Genomic DNA, 25,766 nt, shown 5'->3' with positions numbered 1-25,766 from the left:
CCCATTAGCTGAGATTTCAGGCAGGCTTGTGTTGCTCCTCCTATGACTTCTGATCTTTAACATGAGATCGGCTTTATTCCCTCCGAAAGCTTTAAGAGTTTTCCCCTGCCTCCTCGACTGTAAAACTTTACATGGTGTGACCCGTGTGATATGTTTGTAGCCATTGAGTTGGCCGGGTAACAGATACCTTCATTCTGGAAACTGTTTGGTGTCTGGTGGTTGGTTATTTTGTTGGTGTTGCCGTCTTTGGAATCCCTGCCCCTCTCCCCAGAACTCTTAGGCTTCTGCCCCCCATCTCAGCAGTAGCCCAGTTCTCCAGTAAGCTACAAGCCTCCAGCCAGTCAGTCTCACTTCTTTACTTCCAGTTCTTGAGTCTTTTGAGGAATTGTTGGTCCTTAGCTTCCTTCGGGTCACATGTGCAAGGGAAGTGTGCTCCTCCCCCGCACTATTCACCTGCTTTCCAGCTTCCAACATTGAGTTGCCTTTGTCTCCCAAGTCTTTGTGGATTTGTCATTTTAAAAAGTTTTTATTATAGTTTTAAGGGGATTACAAGTGGGATTAAAAATATATGTATGTTTGCCTTTTTACTCTGAAATGTTATGTCCTCCTGCTCTTATCTGCTATTGCCAAATTGACACCAAAGCACCCCAACCCCCGGCAAAATAATTGGTTAGGAGGTGGAGGGAGTGTAAGGAAGGAACCTGTCATTCATCTAGTTCTGGTTCCTGTCTCTCGCTGGCTGCCACCAAGAAATTTGGATATAACAGACCAGACCTCCTACCAAAGAACTGCCCTTTTCTCCCTGGGGAAGATCGAACAATGAGCTCTTTAGAGAGGCCTAGAAACTGGGTTACGTCAACCTCTTGTGATCTATGTATAAGTGGGGATCGCTTCTCCACACTGCACCCAACAAGTTTCCTCTCCTAGCGCAGACACAATTCTTTGATATCTCAGGGCTGGAGAGATGGCTCAGTGGTTATGAGCGCTGACTGCTTTTCCAGAGGACCCAGGTTCAATTCCCATCATCCACGTGGTGCATCACAGCTGTCTGTAACTCCAGCCTCAGGAGATCTGACGCCTTCACTGGCCTCTGTGGGCACTGCACACCGATGGTACACAGACATACATGCAGGCAAAAACCCATACACACAAAATAAAATGCAAATATATCAGCACATACTTAATCCAGTAACCATGAAGCAGCTTCATATGTATGTGTGTGTGTATATTTATATACTGCTGAGACACTTAGGGCCATTCTCCTTCTAATCTACAACAGTTAGCATTTATTGGGTAATTTTCTGTATGTTATATATCTGCATGCCTTATCTACAGTAGTGCTCATGGTAAAGAATTGTTATTTCCATTTTACCAACACTGTGTCAGAGGCACAAAGAGAAAATTGGCTGTCCCACTTGATGGAGTTTGTATGTCATGGAACCAGAATTTGGAACCAGGCTGGTACCAGAGCTTGTGTCTTCATAACTATTGTGGTATTATTTAACAGTAGATACAAGATGGAAATGTTACTTTCATGTGTCTGTCCCATTTCACTTGCTGTATACGCCCTCCTGGTGGCAGTCAGCGGGAATAATAACTGGAGAAATCTGAGGTAATTTTTATGTAGTCAGGTCTTGCATGCATGGATTTTGGACAGACCAAGACTGTTCAGAGAACACAGTCAGTGACCACTGTGTGCACCTCTGTGAGGCTCTGGAATAGGCAGGAGCTGTCTCAACCAGTGCAGCTGGAGAGGCTGTGCGGATCTTCAGACCTTCTCTTCTGACTGTTAGTTAATGTCATACAAACCTCACAGTGTCCGTGTGCTTTCTTGGATTGGATTGAGAACCGTGAAAAAACTTTTAAAATTTTTTAAAATTTATGTTAGTTTTGGTTTGGGGTTCTTGTTGTTGTTATTGTTTGCTTTTTGTTTTGTTTTGTTTTTTTGAGACAGGATCTCACTGTGTAGCTCTGGCTGAAACCAGAATTCACAATGTAGACTAGTTAACTGGCCTTAGCTCACCGAGATCTGGCTTCCTCTGCCTCCCAAGTGCTGTGGTTAAAGACCGGCACCACTCTACCTGGCTCTGTGTTTACTGTATTTATCATTTTGTGTATGTGTGTCTGTGCACCACATGTGTGCCGAGTACCCACATGTGTGCCGAGTACCCACATGTGTGCCGAGTACCCACAGTGGAGCTGCAGCTGCTTGTGGGCGGCCATGTGGATGGAAGGAATTGAACCAGGTCCTCTGGAAGAGCAGCCAGTGCTCCTAACCTCTGAGCCACCTCTTCAGCCCCTGCAGAAAACTTTATAAACTTTTTGAGGGTGATATTTGAATGCTTCAGAATAAGTTAGCTCAGTGTTTCTAAAATTAGCTTTCAGTATTTAAAGTACCTACCGTCTCTTGCCTTGCAGAATGAAGGAGGCACAGATAACTTGTAGAGACTCCAGAAAGTCACAAAGAATATGTATAAATACTCAGAGAAAGACACACCATGAGTCAAGAACCAGATCTGTCTTCTAGACAACTCTAGGTCTCCTAGCTGGGGATCCACGCAGGCCGACAATTGGGTCATTTTCTGAAAGGCTGGACTGCTGTGTGGATGCGAGTGGCACCAGAGCAGACAGCGGTGTGCAGGAAACACATCCCACACTGGACAGGATGTGCCCAAGGCAGGAATGACAATTCTCTTCCTCAATAGAATTGTTTCATTAGCTGGGGACAAGATGAGGTCATTGAAATCTCCCTAAAATACCAAAGACTGACAAATACAGGATATAGGATGAGTCTTAAGGCAGCAGGATCATTATGACATCAGAATAAGGTAATAGAATACAATGTATATGCATTCTCCCCAGGCGTTAGAGCTTTTCAGAGTCGGTGGAGGAAGGACTCTGCCTCAGTTCTGCCCCCCTCCCCTCTAACTGCCCCACCCAACATGCAAGCCTGTGGAGTTTGCACATACCCACGGAAGGTTTCCCTCTTCCTGCTGGTTCTGCTTCTCATCTTCCAATACTCCCGTTGTCATCCAGTGCTGATCTCTCTTCCATGGTGTATAAAATTTGAAAAGTTTCAACAAAACAGAATTATTAATCCCTTAAAAAAAAAGTCACCTTCCGTCTGCAGGAACATACAGTCAGTGGTGAAACAGGCTGACACAGAATCAGCCGAATAGCCAGCGAATAGATACATGACAGGAAGCTCTGAGACCGGGAGCCTCAAGTCCCAATTTTAAAAGGCTTCCTGCACTTTTCTACATGGTGGTATTTCCAGCCATGCACAGAAAAATGCTGACCACGGTGGTCACTGGAGAAGTAGAGCATTGTCTCGGGCGTTCTTTTCCCAAGACTTAGCTCGATAGAAACATGAGAAGACTCGAGCCAGGCCATGCAAGTGGACCATCTACAGAAACGAGTGGGACGCCCTGCACACTAGCATGTTACAACTTCCCTTGTCTTCTCTGCCGTGAGCACGGTAAAGAGTGCAGAGCATCAAGTCCAGGCGTGTTTGTGGCCTTGCACTGATTTTCCCGTGTCCCTGAAATTCCTTGGTTTGTGAGAAACGGTTATCAAAATGAACAACTGCCCCTGAAAGATTCTATTTACTGTCATTCTCTCATCTGATTTGACTCCTTGAAATGTCCTGAAATCTACCCTGATTTGGATAGAAAGTGCCCCACCCACTCTGCCGCTGCCCAGTGCCAGCAGCCACCACCGTGGGGTTGTCTGCTGTGAAGCCACCACGCAGAAGGTGGCGCACCACGCAGAAGGCGGTGAGGCACTTCCTGGCCGTAGTCTCCCGAGCGGCTGTGTTACTGGTGTTTATGTCGGAAGTGTCGTCAGCTATTTGTGGTTACTCTAAGGACCTCAGTTGTTTATGGTGCTTTAAATGTCCCCTTTATAAACACTAAGACATCCTCCCTAACAGTGGGCGCTATTTAAAGTTAGTTTACAGCCCAGGCTCTGAACCACAGTGTAATGAAGAAGCAGGTCACGGACTGCAGCCTAACATCCTCCTTGGTGTGCACTCTCATGGTTGTATCTGGGAAAACAAGACCTCCGAAAGCTTAGATATAATCTCAAAAAAGGGGGGTAGGGGAGAAAGGGCTTAGGTCTGTCCCTTACATGATGCCTTGGTCCTTAAACCTCCACACCCAGTCCCAGTCTGCACTAATAACAGCTCAGTCCACTTTTGGTAAGAATAGTTGCAACTTAACCCAGCTCCCTTTCTACCCTAGGTTCTATAAAGAAAGAGAAAATTTATGAGTTCAGGAATCTGAGCTTCCCACAATTCATATTCTCTCTCTCTCTCTCTCTCTCTCTCTCTCTCTCTCTCTCTCTCTCTCTCTCTCTCTGTTTTTCTTCCTTTCTTTCTTTTTTGAGGCAGGGTTTTCTATGTAACAGTCCTGGCTGTCCTGGAACTCCCTATGTAGACCAGGCTGGCCTTGAACTCACAAAGATTCTCCTGCCTCTACCTCCCTAGTGATGGGATTAAAGGCACCACTGCCTGGCACATCCCATGATTCTTAAAGAGCTATTTACATGTCTTCATTTCAACACATGGAATGGCAGTGGCAGAAACTACTAGGGAATGCTACAAAATACATTGTCCAAGGGGCACTGGGCCCAGGAAGGAAGGAAGGAAGGAAGGAAGGAAGGAAGGAAGGAAGGAAGGAAGGAAGGAAGGAAGGAAAATACCCTTTCTCTACATTACCATGCAGGAACATTCTGAATAAATATGGTATTTCTTTTTACTTCCTCATTCTTAAATGAGGAAGCACCATCGACTTCCTTCATAAATTGCTCTAAGAGGTAGTAAAAATTATGAAAGACCTTTATCTTTACATATGAAGAAATTTTATGTAAAGGATGTAACTTTACGTTTTTGTTAATGATGACATGATTTTGTTTGTTTTATTTTTTGGCTTTTTGAGACAGGGTTTCTCTGTATAACAGCTCTGGCTATACTGGACTCCTCTGTAGAACAGACTGGTCTCAAACTCACAGAAGTCCACCTGCCTTTGCCTTCTGAGTGCTGGGATTAAAGGTGTGCGCCACCACTGCCCGGTGACATAAGTTTTTATAACACAAGGCTAATGAAGGGAGAGGAGATACATGAGTGGAAGGTACTTTATTCATTTTACAAATAAAGAGATCTCAGCAAATAAATAAGAAAAGAATTTGGAATTCCTGGAACCAGAACCCCAAACCACCGGTCACATGCAGATAGAAATTTGGGATCACGTGCTTTGTTGCTCATGTTAAATATTAAGGAGTGATCATGGTGACCTATGCTTCAGTTGTAATTCCACCTGAAAGCATCTTTCAGCAGACAGTAGTATGGAACCAGAAGCACACTGTCCTCGTGACCATCTTCCCCAATGCCCTGTGTTCTGACACAGAGGGATGCCTGTGAGCCATAGGCATTGCTGCCCTCTGACCACACCTGGGATCCGATCCTGCTCTGTCTGGAGAGCTCTCTGGTCTCGGTTATCATCTCTGCCATCATGAGAAGCACCTATGCCCAGACCACAGAGAAGGGCGCTCAGGAGGAAGGACCACTTTTGTACATGTACAGCACACACATTACCTTTGCTGGATTCAATCCATCCCAATGCTCCCTCCATGTTAGAGCAAGAGGTATCCTCTCCCTATCCCTAGATTCTTTCTCAGGAACCCTCTTCCAACAAGTTTGCCTGTTGTCTTCAGCGTCTGCCTTTGCTACCAGCTTTTTCTAATCAAAATATCCTCAAAAGTCTCTTTTGTCTTTAAGGCAGTCTGTGTGTGTGGTGAGTGGGGACCTGCATGCGTGTGTACATGTGTCTTTAAGGCAGTTTATGTGTGTGGTGAGTGGGGGCCTGCACGTGTGTGTGTGTGTGTATGTGTTTTGAAGAAGCTACACCACTTGGTCTGAATGAAGAGCAGAACTGATTGTTTGCTAAGCAAAACAGAGCTCTGCTTGTAGGACAGCTTTGTATAGTACACAAAGCAGTCTTGGGGTGTTCCTCCTTTAGAGCCCCCCTACTCGGGGCAGGGAGGGGTGTACACAAAGCAGTCTTGGGGTATTCCTCCTTTAGAGCCCCACCCACTTGGGGCGGTGGGGGAGGCGTTCTTCCTCACCTTTTCTTAAATCTACATGTGCTGTGCTCAAAACTGAAAATAAAATAAAAGCAGTCTTACATAGGGTCAAGAGACGCAGTGGGACTCTCCATACTGCGTGCTATGGGACGATCATATTGGTCACAGGCGTTTGCAGGCCACATGGTGCCTCTGCAGCACTGACTCTTTCTGTTGACTTTCCTTCCTGCGCGCTCTCTCTGTGTCTCTGCCATCTCTCTCCTGTATTTTCCAGTATTCCGCAGGTCAGAGCCTCTACTTTCTTCCCTTTTAGGTCCTTATCCAGCTCCCTGACAGCGCACCTACTTTCTGATGGCTCCTCCCACTAGGGTCCTCATTTGATCCCAATCTAAAGCTTCTTACTGACTGCCTACTAGATACCTCCTGCCCAGGAGGCATCCTGCTTGGGAACCATCCAGTGGTCTAAGTCTGAATTTGTCCACCTCCAGTCAGTGACTGTCCAGCTCCGAAGATACCCTTCTCCGTCTGTGCTGCCGTTTGCCTCACCGTTCCCTGTGTGGGCTGCTGCAGAAGCCTCCTGATAAGCCCCATGCTGGTGCGGTCTTCTTAGAGCCTAGAGTCTTACAGTGGCGGTCCCTGTTTTAAATCCTTTCCTCTCCCCCCCCCCCCCCCGCCCCCCGTGGCTGTGACCTGGACATTCCTTCCCCCTCATTTTTGACCTTCTTCTTGTCACCTTCCCGAAGCTCTGCTGAGCTGGATTTGACTTTTACTCGGTTTCCTAGAACTGAACACGATCTTTTGAACATGCCGCTCCTCGTCCTTGGAAAACCCCATTCCTTGTCTGAGTAACTCATCTGGAGACTCGGCTGTGCTATCTATCACCTGCTCTGTGGAACTGTCCCTGACCGCCGCTCTCCTTGAGCGTGACTGAGTGGCCACCTCTACTCCCTCCCAGCAGTTACCACAGTGCGCTAGTCATTCAGCAGCCTCGCCCATAAGGTTAAGAGATAACTGCCCTTAGATCTGCAGCCCCGACCGCGCTTGCCTGGGAACTTACTGAGAAGCTTTGATGATGCTGATGAACACACTGGCCTTTCCGCCGCCAAGACCAGGCTTTGAAATAGACACACATGCAAACAGGCATGCATGCCACAACATTAAATACTTCACATCCCAACTGGTCCCTAGGTCCAGCCACAGGCTTTTAGAAATCATATCAGGTTGGAGACTACTTCCTGATACCAGGGGATAAAATCAGCGGTACTGAATGTGGGAAATTCTGTAAGGACAGCCACATTTCGTTAACTGCAAGAGAAGAAAGAAGTAAGGCCTGGTTACACAGGCGAAGTCTGTAGCGCCAGCCACTCAGATCCTAAGGCAGAAAGATCACAGTTCGAGCCTTGCCGAGGATAAATTTAAGGCCAATCTAAGTAACTGAGACTCTGTCTGAGTGTTTTTAAAAGAGCCGTAGGTATATATTTCAATAGTACAGAACTTGCCTAGCATGCATAAGAACTTAGGCTCAGACCATCCAGTTCTGGGGACCTAGGGGAAGTCAGGGAGGGCAGATATTAGAGAAGAAAGTTACCAAGCAACTGCATGTATGCAACTTTTGAGGCAGAGCCTTCAAACATAAGCTAGGCTAGTTTCAAACTCACCTTTTAGCACAGGATAGCCTCAAATTTGAGATCCTCCTATCTTAGTCTCCCAAGTGTGGTGATTACAGGCTGTGTCTCCACACCTTTTGAATTTTTTTTTTCAAACCAGGTAACTCAGGCTAGCCTAGAACCCAAGGACTCTCTGCCTCTACTTACCAGTGCTGGGGTTACAAGTGTGTACCTCATGCCTGGTGAGTAGTGAGTATTATATGTGGAATGTATATTGTTGTCTTGCTGAGGATCTGATGTAATTTTCTGCAGATATCAGATCCAAAAGGCTTTAGAGTTTTTGAAGATCTACAGTCCATACAACCCCAGGAAGTAGAAGAACTTGCAGAGAGGGGAGTAGAAAGAAGTTAAAAGAGGCCCGTAAGATGGCTCAGCGGGGAACGGCACACACACTCACGCATGCTCTATACACTTTTTGTTGTTGTATCAAGACAGTTTCTCTGTGTAGCCCTGGCTGTCCTAGAACTCTGTAGACCAGGCTGACCTCCAACTCAGAGATCCCCTGCCTCTGTCTCCTGGGTGCTGGGATTAAAGGCGTGCACCACTATCACCCAGCTTAATAAAATTATTTTTAAAAAGACATTAAAAGAACATGGACAGGCTAGGCGGTGGTGGCGCACGCCTTTAATCCCAGCACTCGGGAGGCAGAGGCAGGCGGATCTCTGAGTTCGAGGCCAGCCTGGTCTACAAGAGCTAGTTCCAGGACAGGCTCTAGAAACTACAGGGAAACCCTGTCTCGAAAAACCAAAAAAAAAAAAAAGACCATGGACAGGAACTACATTTGCTGTTTGGGATGCTCAAATGTTTTGACCTTCACCTCACCTCCACCACTCTTCCTGAACGCCCCAGTCACGGTTATTTCGAACACACGAAGCCCTGCCAGTCGTATTTTTGCCTACACTCAGAAACTATTTTTGATCATTTTTTATGCCAAGAGTAGGTAATATGACTTATGAGTTTTTTTTTTTTTTTAATCTAGAATCCATGTCTCCAGGAGGTAAAACAATCACGGTGGAAGCTGAACTAGGAGATACACCCAGTGTGGGCCTTCGGTGTGTTCACACACTTCTGGTGTTTCAGATGGTATTCCTTCAGTGTCTTATGGACCTTGGTGAAATAGTAGGGATCATAGGAGGAAAAAAACCCAAAATCAGAAGTGAGTTCCTTTTAGTTAGTGTAAAATTTGGTTTATTTTGTTTTTAACGTACAGAATTGATAAAAACCCTCAGCTCTACCAACGTCTATGGGTTTTCTTGGTTTGAGTTTTTGTTTGTTTGGTTGGTTGGTTAGTTGGTTAGTTGTATATTTTGTTGGTGATAGTGGTGGTGGTTTTGAGGCAGGGTCTCTCTATATAACCATGGCTGGCCTGGAACTCACAGAGATCCACTTGCCTCTCTCTGCCTTCCGGTGTGTGCCACCACACCCAGCTCCTGTGGCCTTCTTAGCAATTATTCTGCATACAGTGTGCATCAGGGTTTCACTGGTATCATCACCATCTACCAATCCTCTGGCTAGGCCGCCTCGTTAGGAACCATCTGCCTAGAGAGAACAGGCATTTGTGTGCTTTTAGTGTCTTCACACATTAGCGTTTCTGCATTGATAGCGTCTTCAGCTTCAAGTCTGGGATAAAGAAGACAGAAACCCCAAGGCAGGCATAGTGGTTCACTTTGTAATCCTAGCAACAGGGAGGTAGAAGCTGGAGGAGTTCAAGGACAGCTTCAGCTACATAGCAGGTTTGAGACTAACCTGAGCTACACGAGACCTTGTCTTTTTAAAATGTGTATATTGTGTGTGTGCATGCGCACATATGAGTGCAGATCCCCTAGATCTGGAGTTACAGGTTGTGAACCACCTGACATAGGTGCTGGATCCCAGCTCAGGTCAACAAGTGTTTTTAGCCGCCTTGCCATATAACCTCGCCAGTCCCTCATTTTTTTTTAAAATTATTTTATTTTATTTTATTGGTTTTTTCAAGATACGGTTTCTCTGTGTAGCTTTGGGGCCTGTCCTGGAACTAGCTCTTGGAAGACCAGGCTGGCCTCAAACTCACAGAGATCTGCCTGCCTCTGCCTCCCAAGTGCTGGGATTAAAGGCGTGCACCACCACCGCCCAGCATCATCTTCTTCTTTTAAATTATCTTATTTTAGTAAATTTACAAAACAATGTGCTTCTTTTTGACATGTTTATACACGTCATTGTCCTTTGCTCGTATTCTCCCCCACATCACCTCCCTTTTCACACCTCCCACTCCTTTTCTTCCTCGCTGTGTGTGTGTGTACTATGTCCTTCCTCCCAGTTGTTCTAGGTTTTTGTCATATTGCCCCTCCCCCTCACTAGCTACTAGAATACAGCCTGTAGATAATGCTACACTCAGCTATGTATAGTAGCTATGTATGTAGTATAGTAACTATATACATACAGCTACAACTCCAGTCCCAGGCTGTTGGATTTCTTTTGATTATGAGACAAGGTCTGTCTGTGTAGCCCAGCCTGAGCTGGAACTAGCAATACTCATGTCTCAGTTCTTGAGTACTTGGATTACAGGCATTCACCTATTGTGGAATATTAGTTTAAGATGTGTTACATTCATTTATGTTGTGGACTATTTGTTTAATGATGCAAAGATGTGCTGCATTCTCTTATGTTGCATGAGTTTAACTCTGTAAAGATGGGTTACGTTGCCTGCCTAAAACACCTGACTGTTCTGATGAAGAGCTGAATGGCCAATAGCTAGGCAGGAGAGAGAAATCGACGGTTCTGGCAGGCAGAGAGAATAAATAGAAGAGAGAAGAAGGAGCAATAAAAGGGGGGGGGGGATGCCAGGGGTCAGCCACACAGCCAGCTACAGAGTAAGAAGAAAATGAAGGTATATAGAATAGAGAAAGGTAAAAGCCCAGAGGCAAAAGGTAGATGGGATAATTTAAGAAAATTTAGCTAGAAATAAGCCAAGCTAAGGCTGGACTTTCATAAGTAAAAATAAATCTGTGTATTTACTTATTTGGGAGCTGGGTGGTGGGTTCCCTAAGAGTAAAGAGAAAAAAATTGCATGCATCATCACACCTGACTCCGTTTTAGTTTTGATCAAACATACAATTACATTAAATTTTCTTCTTTGCTATTCTGAGTATGCCGATGACTTTGAGCCAGCCCACCAGGTCCAGCTTGCAATTTATTGCAGAAGCTTTTCATAGCCAGACCGTCTAAGGTTTCAGTTACTTTAATGCTACCCAGTCATCTTTAAAAAAACAAAACAAAACAAAAATCTGTCTTTTATTCTCTTGTTTTCATATAAATTTTGATTAGCGGTCTCTCCACCACAAGATGGTGCCCCAGAGTAGTTGAAGCTATGGTTTTTCTCTTCTTCCTTATAGATTTCTACCTTAGTGAACTTGGGCTGTTTATCTGAGTCAGGGCATGTCTGTGAAAACATCTCGGTTGTGTTTTTCTTTAGACCAGATTTCCTAGCTGCATGGGAAGTTGGAAAAACTAGAAGCAAGCGGTGTGGGCTTCTGCTGTTGGTTGTGGTGCTGAGGACTCAAGGACAGGGTTTGTGGTGTCCGCAGGTGTCCCACCACAAAGCCAACATGGCTCCCTGTCAGGACTGAGATAGGCTCTCCCTGTCTTGATCGGGCTGGCTGGCCTGGAATGTGAGAACCTCCTGCCTCGGTGTCTGAAATGCTGGGGATTATAGGTATGCAGCACCATTCTTGGCTTCAACATGTACTTTAGCTTTTTTAACATATTTTTGTAATAACTTTATGGTAGTTCTTATGCAAGTTTTTAAAGTAATTGTCACTCCTATTCATGGGTCCAATTTCCACTTTGATCTATGTTTATAGAAAATATTCTGTAATTTAAGTATAGTTTTAAAGAAATGGAGGACCCCAGAGATGCCACCTACACCTAATAACCTGAGTTCAGTCCCTAGAACTCACATGGTGGAAAAGAATCACCTCTTGCAAGTTGTCCTCTGATCTTTGTGCTCTCTCTCTCTCTCTCTCTCTCTCTCTCTCTCTCTCTCTCTCTCACACACACACACACACACACACACACACACACACACTCATGGAATAAGTATATTCTGAAAGAAAGGCACTTTTACTGTCTTTTGAGATATTTGAATTCCTGAATCATAGGGTTTTGTTTATGCTCATTCCCTACTGTTACTGGTGATCATCCTGTCTCAGACTCTAGAGTATTGGGATTATAGGCAGGTGCTACCATACTCAGCTAAACACCACCTCAGTGATCCAATCTTAATCCCCAGAACCCACATAATAGTAGGGGAGGACCAACCCCACAAAGTTGAACTCTGACCTCCACACGTGTACTGTGGCAAATCCCCGCCACCCCTAATAATAATGATAATTCTTTTTAAAATTGTTAAAAATAATTCCGGGCAGTGGTGACACACGCCATTAATCCCAGCACTCAGGAGTCAGAGGCTGGCAAATCTCTGAGTTCGAGGTCAGCCTGGTCTACAGAGTGGGTTTAAAAATATATACATGACTATATATATGACTGTAGACGGAGGCTGCTTGTTTCTTTCCTGGCCGCCCAGACCCGAAATAATCACACTGAAACTATATTAATTGCAACACTCCTTGGCTTATATGCTTAGACTTCTTATTAACTAATTCTTACATCTTAAATTAACCTGTTCCTGTTATTTTGTATTTTACCAAGAAGCTCCTGGTTTTCCTACAGTAAGGTTCCAGGCCACTACATGGCATCTCCCTGACTCTGCCTTCTTTTCTCCTCTATCTCTGCTTGGAATTCCCGCCTTGCTCTATTTTACTTGCAATAGGCCCAAAGCAGATTCTTTATTAACCAATGGTAATAAAACATATTCACAGTATACAGAAGAGAATCCCACATTGTATGGCTTTTTTATTTTCTTGCTTGCTTGCTTGCTTCAAAATTGTGTTGGTGACTTCTGAATCCCATCACTCTCTCAGGGAGCTACAGAGGGTTCAGTTTAAAAACAGCTTCATTAGTCTGTCTTTAGACACCCACACCTGGAACCAGTGTAGCCTGACCTGGGCAGGGGCTAAGCATCCATTTATAAATTGGCCATGGTGGTGTGTGCCTATAATCCCAGAACTCAGTAAGTGGAGGTGTGGGGGTCCAATGGTCAAGGTCATCCTTGACTTCATAGCCGGAAGCCAGCCTGTGCTACGTGAGAGCTCTTGTTAACCACACAACAAGAAAGAAGGCATTAATTTATACTTTTCCTCAGGCTTTGAAAGATGGAAAATTATTAAGAGCTATTCTCTTCCTGCTCAGAACTCTGAGATTCTCCTGAAGGAACCAGCTGGGAGAATCTGGCCAGTTGTTTGATCTTTTTTGTTTGGCTCTGTTTTCTAGCTCCTGAACGTAGTTTCTCAACTAGCCCAGCAGAATCTGCGGTTGCTGGTCCTGGGCCGGAAGCACATGCTAATGCCGAGTTCCAGGTGGAGAAAGGATGAGATGGAGCAGGTGCGAAAGCAGGCCCACTGCTTTTTTGCTGATAACATGTAAGTATTGGAGGGGGCAGGGCGATTAGACTAGGTTCCAGCCGTCTACTTATCAGTTTTCCGTTCTGTCGTGGAGAATGCTTGCCTGTGTGTATGCAACCTCATTTAAAACAAACAGAAAGGTAGCTTAATACAAAAATAGTGTCTACGGTGGAACAAACTTTTATAGATGAGGAGATCGGCATAAAAGAGAAAAGGAGGAAAGTAAGTCAGGAGTGAGGCTAGCACTTGGAATACACACCATAAAATCCTAAATTGGTCATTGAACAGACGCTTGGCAAATATGAATGTGGTGTTTGTTCTTAGTGATGCATCAAAGCCCCTGCCCTTTCAGTCCTTATGGAAATAAGCCTCCAGGAGCCCTGTTGTAGCCAGGAATCAGCGCTGTGGGAAGCTCACCTCACAGTGCTCCTGCCTCAGACAGGGACAGCAGAGATCCAAAGGTCCTGGCACAGGAAAAGGCTGGACACTGGCAAAGTAAGGTGGCCAGCGTGGACAGGTTAGAGCAACACCCGGCAAGTCAGCTTTGGGGACTGCGGATGCAGTTCAGTCGGTAGAAAACTTGCCTGGCGTGCAGGAAGCTCTGCGTTCCATCCCCAGCCCCACGTGAAACCAGTTGTGGTGGCACCGCCTGTGACCTCTGCCCTCTGAGGTTAGAAGCCGGAAGATCAGGAGTTCAAGGTCATCCTCTGCTGTGGGATACAGGAGACCCTGTCTAGAAAGGGAGGGGAGGAAGGGGGAAGGGAAGGGAACAGAAGTTTCGAAGTCAGAGAGAAGGAAAGACCATATTATGGAGGACCTCACAAAGGGCCTGGATTTATTCTAGTAGAGAGAAAATTGCTGTTGAGCCACAGCTTCCCCGACACCAAATGAACATGGAAAATGCGATTAGCAACACAATGTGCAGTTAATAAACAAAAAGCAGCCATGCGGAAGATGGGAGATCCTGGGCCGCACGTCCAAACTCTCTGTGTGCTCACAGGTTTTCCTACTACTGATGATGGCACATGTCTGTCTGCAGCCTTACCAGGCTGTCACTTCGCCGCGTGTACCTCAGCCCTAAGTCTAGGACTCATTAGTTCAGAAGTGAGAAATTAGGGTTTGTCAGGATCCCACACAGAATTTATTCTTAGAAGGGTAAAATGGCTCCTGAGGCATGAAACAGGAGGCCAACTCCTCACTCCAGTCCCAAACCAAAGCCGAGAGGAGGCATTTCTGTTGCTTCACTCTAGATGTCGCTCCTGCAGCGTTGGTAAGCGTTAGGAGTATGGGCTTGTTTCAGATCACAGACCTGCCGTTTCCCACCTGGGAAGGTGTTTACTTCGCACATGATCTTCTTCATGAAGTCGCTGTGGCGGGTAATAATGGTTGTCACACGTCAGATCTGGCACCGCGTTCATGGAAGGCCTGTATGTCCGTCTCTGTCATCACTGTCATTTTTCTTATAGAAAGAAACTGGATAAGTCATGTGCTGTGCCCCAAAAGTCTTGCTGCCTCCTCTGGGGCCTGTACGCCTGTACTTAATGCATCTGCTGAAGTTCTAAGCTCTGTTATTAAGATTGATTCACTAGTGTCCTGTGTCTCTGAATTTAAATCTCTATACGTCCAATGTTAACTCAGTTGTTGTACCAAGCAAACCTTCTCAAACACAGAGAGCAGTGCAGTGAATCCTCGTAACCCCACGTCAGCGTGACCCTGCTCTAACGTTACTCGTCTTCCATATAAACTCCAGTGGTTTTTGGGTTTTGTTTTTTAAGAAGCTGACAACTCTGTAGCCCAAGCTGGCCTGGAAGTTTGTAAGTCCAGGGCATTAGCAATCCCTGCCCCTCAACTTTTTGTTGTGCTTTAGAGGGTGTCAGCAGCTAAGGACTCCAGATGCTTCATGAGGGTCTCTCTGAGCACTTCTGTCGAGAAATCATCGACCCCTTCTAGAAAGTCAGAATATAAGTAAATGGGTGGTGGAAACCCTCTGCCCCTGGAGCGTCTGATTCTGTCCATCCTGTCTGCTGCAGCTCGAAGGATGACCCGTTCCTGCTCTACGCCACCCTGAACTCAGGCAACCACTGCAAGTTCATCACGAAAGACCTGATGCGGGACCACAAGGCCTGCCTGTCTGATGTGCGCAGCCAGCATCTCTTCTTTAAGTGGCAGCAGGGACATCAGATGGCAATCATGAACAATTTTCAAAGATCAAAGCTGACTTTCCAGGTATGGGATCTGCTCTCTAAGTGATGCTGATGGCCTCCTCTAAAGAATGAGTGTGGCACAGTTTTTAAAATGTTGAAAGTTCTAAATACTTTGTTTTGGTTTTGGTTTGGTGGGTGGTAGTTAGCCAGTCCCTAGAAAGAGCATCTGTCAGGGCGAAAATATTCACAGACCAACCCCAAATTGATTGACATATTAAACATCTGGAGTACCGTGACTGTGCCTGAAACTGTGCCTGAAACTGTGCCTTCACCTGTACTTAGACACTCGTGTGTTTCCATAGTCCTGTTTATGTGGAATGGCTTGAAGCGTCTTATCCTTTTAACCTTTCCCTTTAGGCAACTTTTCCTATTTTTTAATTAAAATACATTTGTGTTTTTAATTGTGTGTGTACACATGCGTACATATGTGTGTGTGTGCGAGCACGTGTGTGTGCGCGTGTGTATGTGTACCACGCCCCAGCTCATGGACAGCTGTCAGAAGACAACTTGCAAAGTCAGTTCTCCTTCTACCACGTGCATCCCAGGCATGGCCCCAAGCCGTTTAACCCTATGAGCCATCTCTCCAGACCTAGTTTATTTTATTTAGAGAGGCAGGGTCCCATTGACACAAAAATACAACTCTCACCTCAAAGAGAATAAAGATGTAGTTTATTTGGGGGCCAAATATGAATGACCATGACCCCAAAACACAGACTTAGTTATCTCAAGTTTTGTTTTAACATGGTAACAGTTTATCAAGTTTTATTGTAGCAGAATAACAGAAAAATTAGAAATCAAAACACTTTTCAAATACTTTGGTAGGAACATTGGGGGGCGGGTGATAGAAAGCAGGGCACCTCGATTGCTATCTAATGGCCTTTCAACCTTTTGGTTGGTGGAAGCTGGGGGTCTGTTTGTGCGTTTTGTGGCAAAGATATTAGCTAGCATTCAGAGGACAGTGACTAAGAGGGGTGAAGATGGCCCAGCAATCTGTAGTTATAGCTCCTTTTTGGGCGTCTTGCTCATGATCTGCTTGTATAGCCCTGGCTCACTGCCGTGTAGACCAGGCTGGCCTGAAGCATGTCAGTCATCCTACCTCAGCATCCCATGTCAGACTCCAGCTTACACCCCATGTCCAGCTCACTGTTCCGTGTGACGTACTTTGTCGTTCCCCACTGGGCTCTCCTTTGACTCTAGTGCAGACACCCATAGCACAGGATGCCTCCTGTATTAAAACAGAGGAAGGAAAACCCAAAGGAGAATTATTACAGGATAGCATAGTGGTGGCCTATGTGCAGGGGAGGGGAGATACGATGTTGGTCCAGTATACCAGGCTTCAGTTAGAGAGCCGGAATAAGTTCAGGAGATCTATTGTACAATGTACTGTGGCTGTAGTTAATAACAATTTATTGAATTTCATGTGTGCGTGTGCATGTGTGTGTGTGTGTGGTGTGTGTGTGTGTGTGTGTGTGTGTGTGTGTGGTGTGTGTATATATGGTGTGTGTGGTATTAGAGACTGAATGAACTCAAAGCCTTGCACATACTAGGAAGTCCTCTACCACTAAACTGCATCCCCAGCCCAGTTTTTACTTTTTGTGTTGGTGCAGGCTAGCTCTGAACACACTGAACACAGATCTTGACCTCACAGTCCTCCTGTTTTACACGCCAGGCCCAGCTAATGTGCTGTGTTCTTTTTTCACATCATATGTTTGTGTGTGTGTCTCTCTGTGTGTGTCAACATCAGTGCTGGTGCCCAGGGAGGCAAGAGGGTATTGGATCCCTGGAGCTGGATTACAGACAGCTGTGAGCTACCCAGCGTGGGTCCTCTGCTCGAGCAATAACCCAAGCCATCTTTCCAGCCCATGCGTCATATTCCTGAAGATGCTAAGAGAGTAGATTCTGAGTTTTCTCATTAGAAGAATGAAAGTTGGTAACTCATATTAAATAGCTTGAGTAGCCGTTCCACAATGTCTGTATATTTCCAAATATACACAGTGCTATAAATCAGTTTATTAATTTTAAAAATAAGCTAAAATGCAAAGCAAATTTATAGGTAAGAGTATCCCGTGGTATCACAACAATTATTAAATCAGCAAAATCAGGACTATATTATAGGAAATGATTCAAAATGATTGACATGGTTTCCTCGGAAACAACAGTGAAAAATGAAAACTAGAAGTTCAATGAAAACAAAGATGGGAAGAGAAGCGCTAGATTAAAGGATAATCATGAATAGTCCAATCTCTCAAAAGCAATGTTTAACAAAGAAACTTTCAAATATATGTTACACATATGTAGTAATGGGGAAAATACAAACAGTAAAACTTTGATGAGGCTGAGGAATTGTTGATTAGTCTGAGAATGTGTGTATGCACACGCACATATATGTATTTTAACCAGACAAGCTGTCTGATTGGAAACTCTCTAAGTAGCCCAGGCTGGCCTCAAAACCCTCCTGTCTCAGTTTCCCGTGCTTGGTTATTGGGTACTCTGCTACCATTGCTGCCTATGTCTGTGCTGGGGAAACTAGTATTAGCGTTGATCTTAGAATTACAAAGTAAATACCACATTTTACAAGTGGACAGCTGAGATTCACTTCAAGATAATCTTGAGAGAGAGCTATTTCTCTACTCTTTGTATTTAATTTTTCTCTTTTTCACTTATAAACCCTATAAACACAATGAAACAAGCCTATAGTTTATAACTATGAGACTCATATAGAGTGTCCTTAACCTTAAAATAAAACTCTCCTTTTACATTATTTAGTTTACTGTTATGGGGACTGGAGAGGTTGCTCAGTGGTTAGTGCTCGCTAAGTTCCGATCCCTGCACCCACATTACAAACTGTGTTCTTGCACGTGGAGGTAGCCCAGTAGTGTGTGAGTAGAGACATGGAGAGTGCATGGGCTTGCCAGCTGCCAGCCTTGCAAAAACACAAACAAACAGCCCAGTACCTCCAGGTCCAGGCAGAGACCCTGCCTCAAAGGGATAATACAGGTAGTGGTAGAAGAAGCCTCTGGTTTCTCTACAAGCACAGGCATGTGCATTGGTACATATGTGTGCATTCACCACACACACAGATACACAAAGGAAGGAAGGAAATCCAGTGTTAAATAAAGCACAGTATTCTTCCAAAGTTGAGAAGATTGAGGGGTGCCGGTACCCGTGACTGTCATTCTCACCATTTGGCTTTCATTCACCAGCATACTCTCAGCTACGACACGGTGGTGCAGACAACTGGAGACTCCTGGCACATACCTTACGATGAAGACCTGGTGCAGAGATCCTCCTGCGAAGTGCCAACCAAATGGCTTTGCCTCCAGCAAAAGACACAGGCGCCAGCCCGGTCCTGAATTTGCCCTGGACACCTCCTGGCTGGTAGCAGAGCTCACATCCATGCTATTTCCAGGCATGACCTCTGTCCTGAAAATAAAAAGATTTTAGGAGCACTGTTTGATTTAGTTGGTTTGCAGTAACAAATTGATTTTTAGCTTTGTTTGGTTTGGGTTATGGTCCGGTTCTTGTTTTGTAACCCGTTCTGTCTCCGTCCTCCCACTCACTCTACGTCCCTGAGAGCTGAGATTACAGGAGCGGGCCCCATGCCTGCTGTGCTCAGTGCAGGGGGTGGGACATGGGCCTTCATGTATACCTGGCAAGCACTCTGCCAGCTGGGCTACGTGCAGCCCTAGCCCAACAAACCGGCTTTTGAGGTAATGAAGAAGTAACATCTTTTCTTAACTAGCGGCACCACCACCGCCACTTTTGTTTCTAGAGGTTTCTCCAGAACCGTGGGTCCTAGAGCAGAGTCTCGGCGCTTGTTCCTCCTGCCAGGCAGCTCTCCATGTAGCTGGGGGGGAGGGAGGCAGCTCTCCATAGCTGCTCCTGCTGACTTGACCTTCCAGGCATCCCCGTTGGTCCCTCTTTGTTTTCTACTGTAATCATAGCCCTTTCCAAGTTTATCATAGTATTGGTGTGATACAGTGTAATTATAAACTTTTCCAGGTTGATCATGGTATTGGTTGTGATACAGTATTCCAAGATGACATTCCAAAATAGTCCAAAACTTATTTGACAGAGTTTTAGAAATAAAAACTGGCTTTCTGGAAAGAATAATAGGATTCTGAGCAGACAAGACGGCTGAGCGGGTAAGGGCGCGCACCACCAAGTCTGATGACCTGCGTTTGATCCCACAGGACCCACGAGGTGGCAGGAGAAACTAAACACATAAGTTGTCTTTAGACCTCTACAAAAGTGCCCAACAGACATATTATAAATGAAATGTAAAGTTAAATAATTTTTAAAATGAATTTTGAGATGATTATAAATAGAGAGCCCCGGACAATGCTGAGGATCTTGTTTTCTAGTTCCCTGAACTATTCACTGTCTCCAAGCTGTGCTCTGAGTTCTATTTTTTTACATTTAATTTTGAGACAAGGTCTCAGTGCGTTAACCAGGCTGTCCTTGAATGTACCATAGCCCAGGCAGGTCTGGAACTTAGGATACTTTCTGCTTTAGACTCCCAAGTATCTGGAGGCCTATGACATTGTATATGGCTTATTTTTAAAGAAATTATTCTGGTTATAAGAAAAAAAAATTTCCATTTTTTTTCTAGACAGGGTTTCTCTATGTAACAGCTCTGACTGTCCTGGAACTCACTCTGTAGACCAGGCTGGCCTTGAACTCACAGATCAGCCTGCCTCTGCCTCCCAAGTACTGGGACTAAAGGTGTGCACCACCGTACCTGTGTAAAGGGTTTTTGGTGGTGGTTGCGGGAGTTGTGGGGGAGGGTACTGAGGAGGGCCTTGCATTCTATCACTCTCTAACCAGGAACTTGCAGCCATCCATCTGCCCGAACTCCAATTGCAGGCATGAGCCTCCATGCTTTCTTAGATTGAATTATTAAAGTCGCCATTACAGGGGCTGGGGAAATGGCTCAGTGGTAAAGTGCTATCCAAGGATGATCCCAGCATTCACATGGAAAAGCCAAGCTTAGGGGCATGTGCTTATAATGCTAGCCGGGGGGGGGGGGGGGGGGGGGGGGAGACAGGCTGAGTTTTAAGCCATCAGAAGAGCCTGTCTGAAAAATCAAGGCAGGATGGCTTCTGAGGAACAGCACTGGGGTTGCCTCCTGACCCACACAAGTGCACACAAAGTGTAACTGTGAGCATTTGTGTTAAACAGTAATATCCGAGAGACTCGGTAACTCTGGCAAGAAAAGGTCTTAAATGGGAATGCCAGTCATCTATCTCTTCGGCACCACTTAAAATCTAATCCAAGAAGCAGCTGCCTGAGGAGCCACTGGTAGCAACTTTAATCTCGAATAATTAAAGAGATAAATTCAAGGTCAGGTCAGATAGCCTGACCACTCTTACCTGAGCAGAACATTACTAGGGTTCAAGTTCAGCTCCCATCTAAATATTCAGCCATTACGAAAGAAGGTCTCTTGGGTTGTCTGTGACTGCGCAAGAATAGAATGCCTGTGTCCACTAGGTGCCGTTGGAATCCCTGACAGTTCTGTCCATTTGGCTTTTCTGGGGCAGAGAGGAGCCTGGCCTGGGGGATGGGACAGAACATCTATCCCCAGGAAACAGCTTCTTTTGGTGGTGGATATGGCCAGTCTCCGAAAAAGTGAGTTCTTTGTGGCACTTGTTGCTTAAAATCTGTGTAAGTGGACCTTTGCAAATAAATAAGCCCTTCTTGGGCTGCCTTCCTCTTTAGTGACTGTGCCCTAGAATTCAAGGTTCCCTTTCTTTTTGAGACAGGGTCTCATTCTGTAGTCCCAAACTCACTATGTACACCAAGCTAGCGTACGTGTTTGCCCGGTTGTATGTACATACGTGCCCATTTTCCTGGTTCCAACAGTCCTTTGGGATGTTTCCTTCATACACATTATTATATACTCATAACAATGTAAATTCATAGGAAGAGTCAGCTGGGAGTCAGATGTGGTTGTTCCTCTACCCTTCACTCTTGGAGCTTGGGAATTCAGGGTTATCTTTAGCTACTGAGCTAGTTCAAGGCCAGCCTGAGCTACATGAGACCCTGTCTCAAAACTAAGAAACATATAAGACTTTAACTGACTTAAGCTAGGACATTCTGTAGAGTGCAACAGGCTTCTTCTGTGGTTACATTGTCAAGCTCCTACTCAGGGCTTGGGCGTGTTCAGGAGAAACTGTTGCCAGAGCTGTCTCTGGTAAAAGGCCCCACGTCCTTTGGCGCTTGTTCTAGCGGGAGTGGTCACATCCTTGAGGCGGGTCCTTTCCCTGTCAGGCCCTCTGACCTCCAGCTCCTGGAGAAAACTCTGGCCAGGCGTGTTTGTGAGGAGGACTTGTGAAGAACATAAAGAGCCCTTTGTTTTTCAGAGCAAATCATGTGGTTTTTGTTGCTATTAATCTAGGCACAAAGGGAAGTTTATGTGAGAAAATAATTATTGAACATTTTGTGCTTTGCAAATGTCAATAGAGTTTTTTTTTTCCATTTCCAGAATCACCAGAGTCTTAACCTCTCACACTGGTGATTTTTGGCCCTCTCTATAATGTCCCCTCTCTTTTTCTCGTCTGTCTTTGGCTTTTGTTTTTTTGAGCAGGGTTCCATTGTTGTGTTACAGCTCTGGGGGGCAGTTAGGAGCCAAGAAATACCTCAGTCACACTGTACAACAAACCTCACACGAGAGATGTGTGGGAGGGAAGAACCGAGGAGGGTGGCTGCCTCTGCTCAGTCGTGCAGCAAGAGAACTGAGCAGAAGACAGGGTTTGTATAGGGTTTTGAGGGGAAGGGTTCCCAGGGTGCAGATTGGTGGGATTTCAAGTTCAGAGTTTGGACTTTCTACTGTGTAGATTGAGGGCTGGGTCCAGCCATGAGGGCAGCTAGAGTGTTCTGTAGGTAGAACCTGGCAGTTGGAGGTACTCAGGGGAGAGGCCTGGCTACTCTTATGCCTTGAGGAGTTTACACTCATAGCTCAGATTTGCCTCAAACCACTTTGTTGATCAAGGCTGGCCTTGAACTCGTGATCTCTCTGTCTCTACCTCCCAGATGGTGGGATAATAAGTGTGTGTGTGTGTGTGTGTGTGTGTGAGAGAGAGAGAGAGAGAGAGAGAGAGAGAGAGGGAGGGAGGGAGGGAGGGAGGAGAGAGGAGAGAGGTATGTCAGAGGCCAGAGGAGAGCTTTGGATCCTTTGGTCCTTTGGACCAGAAGTTATACGCAGTTGTAAACAGCCCAGCATGGGTGCTGAGAACTTGCAGCTTAGATCTTCTGGAAGACTAACAAATGTTCATAACTACCAAGCCACCTCTCCAGCTCCCATATCTTTTGTTTTTGTTGTTTACTTCAAACAACCCTGGTTTCAGGATCTCAAACTTTCCTATTCTTTTATTTATTTACGTGTTTTGCCCACACTTGCACAATGACACGCTGTAAGTGTTGCAGTTCTGGAGGGAAAGGCTTCCCCAACAGAAATGTAACAGCTCGGTCTGGGGGGGGGCGACAACGGGACAGGGAGAAGGGGGAGGAGGGGGGAGGGGATGACTACTAAGACGACAGTTTCCCCAGTGCAAGTGTTACAACTCTGAAGGGAAAAGTATCCTAGCAGTCGGCAGCCAAGGAAAACCACAAAGTCACACTGCACAACAAACCTCACACGAGAGGTTGACTGGGAAGGAAAACCCCCAGATGGTGGTGGCCCCTGGTCAGCCCAGAATGTCAGAGAACTGAGCAGAATGCAGGTTTATATGGGACTTTTTGGGGGGTGGAGTTTTCCAGGGTGGCCTGGGATTGGTGAGATTTTGTGGCCTGACCTTGGGGCAAGCTCAGGGATTGGTAGAATTCTGGCTTCTATCTTGGACTTGGGGTCCTGTCAGGGTCTGAGTGTTCTTTCCCTGGCCCTTTACCCTACACGTGCCACAGCACGTATGGAAGACAGTCTAACTTTTGGGAGGAGTTGGTCTCAGGGACTGAGTGCAGGTCTTCAGTCTTGGTAGCAAGCACCTTTACCTCCTGAGCCATCTCACCAGGATTTAAAAGATTTCTATTTTACATTTATTTTGTGTGTGTGTGTGTGTGTGCTGCACAATGTGGAGGTCAGAGGATGACTTTCAGGAGTTAGTTCTGTCCTTCCATCATGTGGGTCCAGGAACTGAACGCGAACGGTCAGGCTTGACATCTGGCACCTTTACGGACTGAACATTTCACCAACCCAGGATTTCAAACTTTTAAGTTCATCCCTGGAACCACAGCCTTGTTACCTGTTTTACTCCCTCATCACAACTGCCAGCTCTTGGCCAGTTTTCTTGAGGTTTATTTTATTTGTATGTGATTTTCCGTCTGTGTGCGTGTGTGGGTGCTCTCTGATCACTGGAGCTGGACTTACAGGCTGTTGTGAGCAGCCAGTGTGGGTGCTGGGAACTAAGCTGCTTCCCTGGGTAGAACAGCGAATGCTTTTAACCATCTCCTGACCTTGACCAGATCTTCAGCCTAGTCTCTCTAACCTTGTAAATTTCTTCTTCCTACCCACTTCTGAGGGGTCACCTGATCGCCCCGCCCTCTCAAATCATTTGTGTGGCTGCCGGCTTCAATCCCAGCAGGGTCTTTCATTCACCTCACCTGTAGAGCGTTTTTTCAATTCCAGGCCTGATTTCCAGTAGCCAAATTTCACTTCCTTCACTATTTACCATACTGGTAGTATTGCTGGGAAGGCCGTGAGCTTGTGGTGTCAGACACCACTCTAAATTGGAGGACCTGCTTGTCTTCTCAGTTCCTGAAGGTGCTCTCCCAGTCTTCCAACTCTTAGATTGAAAATTGACTCACTGGGTGAGCCTCTGTCAGCAGCCAGGGAAGAAAGTAGGCGGGCTATAGCTGTATTTCTCCAGCTGTAATGGGTCGAGAGTGACCTAGGGATGGAGCTAACTGCAAATGCTGGTTCCAGCTAGAGGTATAGCTGCATATTAGCGTGTGTGCATAACCCTGGCCACAGTCCCTAACACCAAAGAAAAATGAGCTCTCATTCCGGAAGAGTACCCCTGGTGATGCTAATACTACAGTTTATATAATCTAAGGAGAATGGACCTCAGTGAGCTCCAAGATTGTATTAATTACATTTTGAAATTACATTTGAGTAGTGTGTGTGTGAATGTGTGAGAAAACCACTCAGTTGTCATCCTCAGGAAGACTATAAACTTCCTTCATTGCAGGGGCTTGCGTTGGCCTGGAACTCAGTGAGATTGAGAGACCAGTGAGCCTCCAGGATCCTCCTGTGTCTGCCTCTCCAGTGCTCGGATTACAAGTGCTTGACAGGCATATTTACTTTGGTTCTGGAGATGATATCCCGATCCCTATGTTCCCGAGGCAAGCACCACTGACTGCGCCATCTGTCCAGCCCCTGTTTGGAGTTTCTCTTACAGAAGTGCATACTCTACCTCTGAATTATGACTGCTTTTGTTAAAGTGATCATAGGATTGTGTATTGGCTAAGGGGAGCAAAGATGTAATGGGACCCTCTAGACATCAACTAGAAAGAGAAAACTGACAGGAAGAGTGGGAGAACAAACATCCATCTGTCCTGTCAGTTTTTCTCCCTTGCTCCAGAGACACCCTCTGCCCTTTCCCCGACTTCTTACTCCATGTTGATGAGCGTTTGGACGGCCTCCAGGTTAGGCCTATTACAAATAACCCTGCTGGTGACAAATTAATGATGGGGCAGGAAGTTAACATCTGGAAGATGTTGTTTTCTGTTTCCTTTACTTTAGGCCCTCATAGCCTTCACCTACCTAGTTTATCTGTTCAAAGCATATTCCAGTCATGCTACTCTGCTTGCTCAAAAACATTAATGAAGCCAGGCGGTGGTGGCACACACCTTTAATCCCAGCACTCGGGAAGCAGAGGCAGGTAGATCTTTGTGAGTTCAAGGCCAGCCTGGTCTATAAGAGCTAGTTCCATGACAGGCTCCAAAGCTACAGAGAAACCCTGTCTCAGAAAACCAAAAAACAAAAACAAAATCATTAACAAGCTTGTGGTTGTGTTTGAAGCTCAGCCTAGTAAGCATGGAGAGCCCTGGGTGCAACCTCCATTACCACATGAACCAGGTGTAGTAGCACAGACTTGTGATCCTAGCACACAGACACACACAGACACACAGACACACACACACACACACACACACACACACACAGCTTCTGACTCTACATTGGTTCATCTACATGTCTCCCAGAGCAGTTAGGCTGTTTCCTGCCCATAGAAGTGTTTCAGTTATGTTGCTGAACTACTTTGGAGAAGTTGTTCAGAAATGTCTTCCTGATTTTTGCCTCTCAGGCCCACTTCTCCTTT

The 25,766-nt window shown here is 45.7% G+C and overlaps 1 protein-coding gene and 1 long non-coding RNA gene across 2 annotated transcripts in view; one reads left to right on the top strand and one right to left on the bottom strand.

The window, feature by feature from the left end:
• Window positions 1–18,899, top strand: part of LOC119818530 (protein only RNase P catalytic subunit) — a 97,486-nt gene extending 78,587 nt beyond the window's left edge. Inside the window, exons 6-8 of the mRNA XM_038335992.2 lie at window positions 13,116–13,264; window positions 15,277–15,472; window positions 18,654–18,899. Of these exons, the coding sequence (XP_038191920.1) occupies window positions 13,116–13,264; window positions 15,277–15,472; window positions 18,654–18,803 (495 nt within the window). The 3' untranslated portion in view covers window positions 18,804–18,899. The remainder of the gene's footprint in view (window positions 1–13,115; window positions 13,265–15,276; window positions 15,473–18,653) is intronic.
• On the bottom strand, window positions 14,112–20,917 carry LOC119818536. The gene is made up of 4 exons (XR_005286148.1): window positions 20,823–20,917; window positions 18,709–18,873; window positions 16,547–16,675; window positions 14,112–14,705 (listed from the first exon to the last, which is right to left on the bottom strand). It is a non-coding gene; the product is annotated as an uncharacterized LOC119818536 (long non-coding RNA).
• Between the last annotated feature and the right edge of the window lie 4,849 nt (window positions 20,918–25,766).

This window comes from Arvicola amphibius, chromosome 7 (genome assembly GCF_903992535.2).
Source record: "Arvicola amphibius chromosome 7, mArvAmp1.2, whole genome shotgun sequence".
Taxonomy (NCBI): Eukaryota; Metazoa; Chordata; class Mammalia; order Rodentia; family Cricetidae; genus Arvicola; species Arvicola amphibius.
Note: the sequence above shows the minus strand (reverse complement) of the source record. Positions and strands in the feature narration are given on the sequence as shown.